The 8410-nt window shown below is 56.3% G+C and overlaps 1 protein-coding gene across 1 annotated transcript in view; it reads left to right on the top strand.

Moving 5' to 3' along the window:
- Positions 1-6986: 6986 nt before the first annotated feature.
- ADCY5 (adenylate cyclase 5) overlaps positions 6987-8410 on the top strand; it is a gene marked incomplete at both ends in the record, with an annotated part of 154628 nt that continues 153204 nt past the window's right edge. The window contains one exon of the mRNA XM_082839585.1: positions 6987-8129. Within this exon, the coding sequence (XP_082695711.1) occupies positions 6987-8129 (1143 nt within the window). The remainder of the gene's footprint in view (positions 8130-8410) is intronic.

The following is an 8410-nucleotide window of genomic DNA, read 5'->3' as shown; positions in this document are numbered from 1 at the left end:
TAAGTTAGTTCTTCAAAGGAAAGGTAAGTCATCTAGTCTGAGGTGTCGGGCTTGCTCTCAAAATGCAAGTATCCAGGGGAGGTTGACACACCTTTGCAGAATTAGATGATCTTTAAGATTCTTTCACCCTTAAGAGAACCTAGGGCTCTTAGAGTTCTTTAATTCCTTGTGAAGAACTCATTACAAGGCAGGGCTCTCCTAGGCAGTAGGCAAAGTTCGCTTTTAACCTCCAATTCCTAGCTGGCTGTCATTTCTGCCATCCTCCTTCCTGCTCCCAGGCACCTGTGCCCTTTTCTGGTTCCATTTGTTTTGGGAACTGCTTAGTGGCCCCAACTGTTCTTTCCTTCCTTCCCCTAACTCATTCCTACTCCTAAGGAGCAAGCATCCAAACACACATATATGGAATCTAAAAAAAAAGGTCATGAAGAACCTAGGGCCGGGATGGGAATAAAGACGCAGACCTACTAGAGAATGGACCTGAGGACACGGGGAGGGGGAAGGGCGAGCTGGGACAAAGCGAGAGAGCGGCATGGACATATATACACTACCAAACGTAAAATAGATGGCTAGTGGGAAGCAGCCGCATAGCACAGGGAGATCAGCTCTGTGCTTTGTGACCACCTAGAGGGGTGGGATAGGGAGGGTGGGAGGGAGGGAGATGCAAGAGGGAAGAGATATGGGGACATATGTATATGTATAACTGATTCACTTTGTTATAAAGCAGAAACTAACGCACCATTGTAAAGCAGTTTTACTCCAATAAAGATGTTAAAAACAAAACAAAACAAAACAAAAAAGAGCAAGCATCCATTCTCTCAGTGAGAGAAACTTGTTTTGGCCTTAGAGGGGGAAGCCTGCTGATTAAACTCATCCACACTAACTTAATAACGACTGGCAGTCCTGGTGAAAGTCCCTCAATCTCCCAGTGGCATCTGCATTCATTTTTTCAACCACTTTCTTGAAATGTAATTTATATACCATAAAGTTTACCCCGCTGGATTAAAGTGCAATTCAATGGTTTTTAGTATATTTCTCGAGTTGTGCGATGATCACCATAATCTAATTTTTTTTTTTGCAGTACGCGGGCCTCTCACCATTGTGGCCTCTCCCGTCGCAGAGCACAGGCTCCGGACGCGCAGGCTCACCGGCCATGGCTCACGGGCCCAGCCTTTCCGCGGCATGTGGGATCTTCCCGGACCGGGGCACGAACTCGTGTCCCCTGCATCGGCAGGCGGACTCTCAACCACTGCGTCACCAGGGAAGCCCCATAATCTAATTTTAGAACATTTTCATGACCTTCCCAAAGAAGGAGGGTCATGAAATTTTGTACCCATTAGCCATCACTTCCCATTCCTCCTCTTCTCCAGGCCTAAGCAAACACTAATTTACTTTCTGTCTCTAGATTTTCTGCATTCATTTTTAGGGAATAATTGTCATCCCAAAGCATGACTATCTAATGGTGGGATTTTCAGCATTGTGGGGCAAGTATTTTTAGGTACAAGAGTATTACTGAGACCCACTTGTACAAATATTTCTAAACATTCTAAAATGTTAATATTCTAATTTCCAAAATGGAGCTATTCTTCCAAAAAGATGGCTGAGGGAAATGAAGAATGAAGTCCTGAAGGGTAACTGAGGTACAAGGGGAAGATGGCTGGAGGTGGGTGGTCTGCAGACCTCCCAAAGGGCCTGCTATGTCCTGAGGTGCATAGGCACCTCCCCTCTGCAAGCCAAGTACTCACTTCAGAGAGAGGCCCGAGGTGGTCAGCCCCTATCTGATGACAACGGCCAGGTGCACATCCTGGAGCAGCTCTTCAAAACCTCTGCCTTTTGTTCCTGTGACCCCCACCTTTCTTGGTTTTCATCTGACCTTTGGGACTCCTCCTCTACACGGTGGTTGACCCCTGGGTTTCCTCGTCAGCCCTTCACAGGTGTCCTCCAGCCAATGGCATCATTCCCATCACCATGTCACTTCTGGGCTCCATCAATCAATACATCTGCTCTGCCATAGCTTCCTGACTGGTCCCCTCTGCCCTTGGATCTTGCTTTTCCTATCTCGTTACAACATTGCCAGAGTTTGCCTCCCAGAACATAATGGCCCTTGACACCCCTGTCCCCCAATTCATGGACTCTTCATTGTCTTTAAACTGAAGCCCACCCTCCTCCACATAGCGTTAAAGAGCCCAACCCACCTTCACCCATGGTTGCCAGTCAGTGCCCTCACTCCACCCCACCCTTCAGACTCAATTCCCATCACTAATCCCCAGATGTACCATTTCTTTATCCAACAGACAGCCAAGGGGTACCTCCTATGTGCCAGGTATGGGGCACAAGAATGAGTAAGATACCAATTCTGCCCTCAAAGAGTTCAGCAGACTGTGGAGACAGCTCTGAAAACAAGTCAAGATAATACAATGTAGCAAGTGCTATAATAGAGATAAAAGCAAGGTGTGCTGGGAACTGAGGAAGGAGTGCCTAGCAGCCTGGGGTGGTGGGGGAGGAAAAGGCATTAGAGAGGCATCACAGAGATGCTACAGATTTGGTTCGTGCTGGGGGTGCATGTGAAAAGGGTGATCTCTGCAGAGATTTAAAGAGCCGTTTACGGTGGCTGGATGATGTGCGGAAGTGGTGGATAGTGAAAGCTAGCAGGGAGGAAGAGGCAGTTTTGGGGACAGTTTTCAGTTGGGTTGTGACAGGCATGATCAGATGGGGACAAAGTGGAGGACAGATTGGAGGGCAAGGAGGGAGAGTTGGTAATTGTCTAGGCAATGAGTAGGGAGGATCTGAGCGAAGGTATTAGCCAGAGAATGTGGAAGAAGAGACAGACGTGAAAAGACAAGGGCACGGTGGCAGGACTCTGGGAACTGGGATAGGAGGGCTCACCACTCTAAGCTCTGGGAGTTTGGGGGATGGTAATTCCACCAGTGGCGAGAAAACAGAGGGAGGAGCAAGCTTCTTGGGGGATGACCTTAGTTTTAGACAAACTGAATCTGGGGTGCTGGTGGATACCAAGGAACATCCATGGGGAGTTCTCTAGTAGACGGGGGTAAGCTTGGAACTGGGAAGGGAGGCAGGGGCTGAAGACTCAGATTTCAGAAATCCTTAGCGAAAAAATGTTTATCCTTTGGCCCAGCAATTCTACTTGTAGGAATTTCTCCTAAGGATACAAGTAAAGATGTGTGTGAAGATTTATCTACAAAAATGCTCATTGTTTATAACAGTAAAACAGTGGAAACTTTACAAACTGCCAAGACAGTGAAAAATGTCCAACAGTAGGGGACTGGTTAAATAAATGATGCTGTATTCATGCAATGGAATTCTGTTTGGACAATAAAATGGATATTGTAGATGGATGCTTATTGGCATAAAAATATATCCACAATATTTTGCTAAGTAGAAAAAAGCAGATTCTAAAACTCTTTGTAAAGTCCCATTTTTTGTTAAGAAAAGAATTAAGATGTTAATGGTTCCTTCTAGGTGTTGTAATTATGAATGTGTTTTCTTTTGTCTTTCTCTATTCTAGTTTTTACACACTTAATCATACATAGCTTTTGCTATAAGATGATGGTTACTTAAAATTTTTGAATAAAATGGAAAGGAATGACCTAGGGAGAGCTCAGGGAATGAGAAGGGAATCAATGATGGACCCCAATCACATTGAAGGCCATCTGGCTTCTGTCCATGCAGTGTTCCTCCCATATCGTATTTGCTACATGGCTGTGTGGCAGAGTGCAAGGAGCAGACTGAACTTATGTTTCATTCTACTACAAACTCTGGACCCTGGGCAAACTTTGATTCTCTAAGTCTCGGTTTTCTCACCTTTATAGTGGAGAGAATAACATCTTCCTCAAAACGGTTATGCGACAATAAGATGCACAGACATATTGTTGTTGCTTAATAAATATTAGTCCATCCTCCTTTTCTTCTGACTCCTCCTTCTCTGCTGGCCCCAGATTCAACCTCTAGAGTCTTTTTGGCCCTTACAGTGGGAATTAATGCCTCCTCTCTCCAAACTCCCAAAACGCTCTCTTTGGACCTCTATTGAACACTGACTGAACTGTGCTCTGAACTGGAATTAGTGGCTTAGCTCCTCTCCCTCCCTGACTGTAACCAGAGTTGAGTCACCTCTCTATCCCTAAGGCACCTAGCACGGTGCTTTGCACACAGGGGATGCTCTATGAATGTTTGCTGACTAAATTCATGGTGCTTTTTATGACTTTGCTAATCCTGGATTGATTACTCAAAGGCCGGAATACTCTAGGGTTAGTTTATTCAGATCTCTTGGAATGTTTCTCCTCCCAATTTGTAACTCTGGCAAGGTTTATCTTCCAATTTGTAAAGAGATGACCAACAGAAAAAGAAAGAGAAGCTCACCCAGACCTCTAGCCTCTTTGTCAGAAGCTCTGCAGAGAGAGCTGGAGGAAGAAGAGTAAAGTGAAGGTTGTTTCTCCCTCCCCGGAGTAGAGGTGACACGTCCCCACCCATCCCAGTGTTTAGACTGCTGGAGCTTCCAGCAGGACAGCTTAGGGCCAAGGGGAATTGGATAGGTACATCATTCCACAGGCCTAGGTCCTCTCTGACCCAAAGTAAAGTCCTCTCCACTCCTGCCTGTTTCTCGCTGGCGTTGTGCAGGAGTAACTTGTCCTCCTCCAGCCGGGGCTCTCCACCCTGCCCTGGGGCGCATCCTTCCGGCTAACACCTTGCTAGGTAGGCTAACACCTTGTTAGGTAGGGAGCCAGCCTGGCGCTGACGAAAGATCTTTCGGTTGCAAGTCAGGAGACCTGTGTGGCCCATGGCAAGTTAATTAGGCTCTGAAGCCTTAGTTTCCGCATTTATAAACTGGGAATAATCACACGGGCCCTGTCCCCTGTCACAACCCAGGGTTATTGAGGGGAATCAAATGAGATTTAAAAAAAAAAAAGTATGAACGGGCAAAGAGCTCCTCACAAACGCCAGGTGTTCGTAATGCTGTCTGTGGGGTTCCCTCTGGGTAACTCTCCACCAAAGCGTTCCTGTCCGCCCCGCCCTAGCTGCATCGGCCTCACCCACTGCATCTCCATCTTTCACGTCACTGTCTTCCTGCGCCTCAGAGATACTCAGTCTTTCCATCTCCACCGTCCATTTCCGGGTCTGGCTCTTGGGCCCCTCCGGCCCTCCAGGGACTCTGGTCTTCGTCTCCCTGCGGCAGTCGCTGCCTGGGCGCACCCAGGCCGGTGCGCCCTCCTTTGGTATAGCCGCCCGGCCAGAGAATCACCCAATAAGAGCGCCGGACTCAAATATGACAGCTCAGGAAGCGGCCAATCGAGCCGGGCCGGGGAAGGGGGGCGCAGCGCGGGGGCTGAAGTTGGGTTGAATGGGGGGATGGGGATTAAAGGGGGATACAAAAGAGGGGAGCTAGGACTAGGGGCGCAGGAACCCAAGCAAGGGGCGGGGGAGGACCGCACGGCAGCCACGTCCGGCGAAGGGACCACGGGCTGGACGCGGCTCCAGGCGCCAGGGAGGGAGGGGGCGCGGCGAGAATTTTAGGTGAGGAAGGGGAGCTGGGGCCCCCACGGTACCGGGCGCCTCACGAGGCCGGGCCTGAGGATGCCAGCGGGGCGCCGAGGCGGGGGCCGCGGCCCGGCCGGAGGCGGAGGCGGCCGCGCGCCGCTGTGAGCCGAGGCCCGAGCGGCGCGGGGGGCGGGGAGGCGGCGGGAGGAGGGGATGCGGAGGGCGCTCCGGCGGTGGCGGTGGCGGCGGCGGCGGCGACAACCGGGCGAGAAGGGAGGAGCGGCGCGAGCGGCCGGAGCAGCGCAGGGCCCGAGGCGTGCATGGCGCGCCCTGAGCCCGGCTCCCGCGGGTTCCCCCGCAGCGGCCCCGGGGCGCAGCGGCTCTTGGGCCGGCCCCTCTCGGCCGGCAGCCTCTGAGCGCCGGCCCTCGATCTCTGGATGCCGTGCTCCCTGGGAGAAGCCCGCCTGCGTTGGGGCGGAACGGCGGCGGTACTGCGCCGGATTCCGCCCTCAGCTTAGTCCTTCTGCGCCCGGCAGCGGCGGGCCCGCAGCCGGCGGCGAGGAGCCTGGAGCTTGCGGAGCCGGCGCGACAGCCCTCCTGGGCCAGCGGGTCCGGGCCAGCTCCGCTCCGTTTTGGGGGAAGGGGGAGGTGAGAGGGGAAGGGCCGCGCTGCAGGAGCCGGTCCTCGCCCCCGCCCCCCTGCGCGGACACGCTGAAAGCTGGGCTCGGCTTTCTAGGGGGCCAAGCTCCACTCTCAACGCGGGAGGTGGGGGATGCGGGCGACGGCCCCCTTGGGCTCCAGGACCCTCCCCCCAGGGCTCGGGAGCTGTTGCTCCGCCCGCCGCCCCCTCCCCCGTCCTCTCCACCCCCCCATCCCACCTCCCCACCCCTCGTAAGAAAATAATGCTGGCTGGCGCCCGCACCTCCCAGTCGCTCCCAGTCCGCCGCGAGGAAAGGGTGCCCGCTTGGTCTCCACGCCGGGACCCCTACCGAGCCGCCCTAGCTGCCGCCTCGCCGCGTGTGCCGCTGGGCTCCGCTTAGGCAGAATCTGCGAGCGCCGCGCCCGGGCATTGCCAGCTCCGGGGAGGCGCCGCCCGCAAGGACACCTCTCCGTCCCGCCTCGTCCGCAACTCCGGTCCTTGTCGAGCTCGACGCGAGCCAGGAGTCCGGACGTCCCTCTGCGCGCAGCTCAGGAGCTCGAGTAGTCCCCGCTGCCCCAGCTCGGAGCCAACTCCATCTCGGACCTGGGACTCCTGACGCGGATTCTCAGCCACTTCTCACCTCGGGGCTGTGCCTGCCTCCCGCTTGCTCTCCCGCTGCCCTCCTTCTCCGCTCAGGACGGGGGTGCCAAGATGCCCCGCTACTGCCCAGGGCCCCGGGCCGCCCCCGACGTGTGACCCCAGCCTGGTCCCCCTGCTCGGCCGTCCGCCCTCCCCTTGGAGAACCCCGGCCCGGCCCCCGGGGGAGGAGGAAGAAGACGACGAGGCCGAGGGGGGGATGTCCAGCTCCAAAAGCGTGAGCCCCCCGGGCTACGCGGCGCAGACAGCGGCGGCGCCGGCGTCCCGGGGAGGCCCGGAACACCGCTCGGCGTGGGGCGAGGCCGACTCCCGCGCCAATGGCTACCCCCATGCCCCCGGGGGTTCGGCCCGCGGCTCCACCAAGAAACCCGGGGGGACGGTGACCCCGCAGCAGCAGCAGCAGCAGCGCCTGGCCAGCCGCTGGCGCAGCGACGACGACGACGATCCTCCGCTGAGTGGCGATGACCCCCTGGCTGGGGGCTTCGGCTTCAGTTTCCGTTCCAAGTCGGCCTGGCAGGAGCGCGGCGGCGACGACTGCGGTCGCGGCAGCCGGCGGCAGCGGCGGGGCGCGGCCGGCGGGGGCAGCACCCGGGCGCCCCCTGCGGGCGGCGGCGGCGGCGGCTCGGCGGCGGCGGCGGCGGCCGCCGCAGCTGGCGGGACGGAGGTGCGCCCCCGTTCTGTGGAGCTGGGTCTGGAGGAGCGGCGGGGCAAGGGCCGCGCGGCCGACGAGCTGGAGGCCGGCGCCGTCGAGGAAGACGAGGGTTCCGGAGATGGCGGCAGCTTGGCGGGCTCGGGCGCGGGGCCTGGCGCGGTGCTTTCGCTGGGCGCCTGCTGCCTGGCACTGCTGCAGATATTCCGCTCGAAGAAGTTCCCATCGGACAAGCTGGAGCGGCTGTACCAGCGCTACTTCTTCCGTCTGAACCAGAGCAGCCTCACTATGCTCATGGCTGTGCTGGTGCTCGTGTGCCTCGTCATGTTGGCCTTCCACGCGGCACGGCCCCCGCTGCAGCTGCCCTACCTGGTCGTGCTGGCGGCTGCCGTGGGTGTGATCCTCGTCATGGCCGTGCTCTGCAACCGCGCCGCCTTCCACCAGGACCACATGGGCCTGGCCTGCTACGCGCTCATCGCCGTGGTGCTGGCTGTCCAGGTGGTGGGCCTGCTGCTGCCTCAGCCGCGCAGCGCCTCCGAGGGCATCTGGTGGACTGTGTTCTTCATCTATACCATCTACACGCTGCTGCCCGTGCGCATGCGGGCCGCGGTACTCAGCGGGGTGCTCCTGTCTGCCCTCCACCTGGCCATCGCCCTGCGCACCAACGCCCAGGACCAGTTCCTGCTCAAGCAGGTAGGGGCCCACCTGGGCATAGGGACTGGATAGTGGGGTGCGCAGGCCTAGGCCTGACTCCAAAGAAAGGCAACCCACTTTCACCCTTTAAAGTGGTGAAAAGAGCCAGAGAGACATGGCTGTGTCAGCTGTGTGGTGTCTTCTAGCCCCCGAACCCCCTCTGAGCCCCATCATCTTCCTCTACAAAAAGTGCTCTTGTATGTAATGTTCCCGCTGGTAGAAGACACACCAAACCTTAGCCATTATTGTAGGGATGCTAATGAGGAAGAGTTGGAGGAGGA

The sequence above is a fragment of the Leucopleurus acutus genome (assembly GCF_964270905.1).
Source record: "Leucopleurus acutus genome assembly, chromosome: 5".
In the NCBI taxonomy this organism is placed as follows: Eukaryota; Metazoa; Chordata; class Mammalia; order Artiodactyla; family Delphinidae; genus Leucopleurus; species Leucopleurus acutus.
The sequence above is the reverse complement of the archived record's forward strand: the minus strand, read 5'-3'. Positions and strand labels throughout refer to the sequence as shown.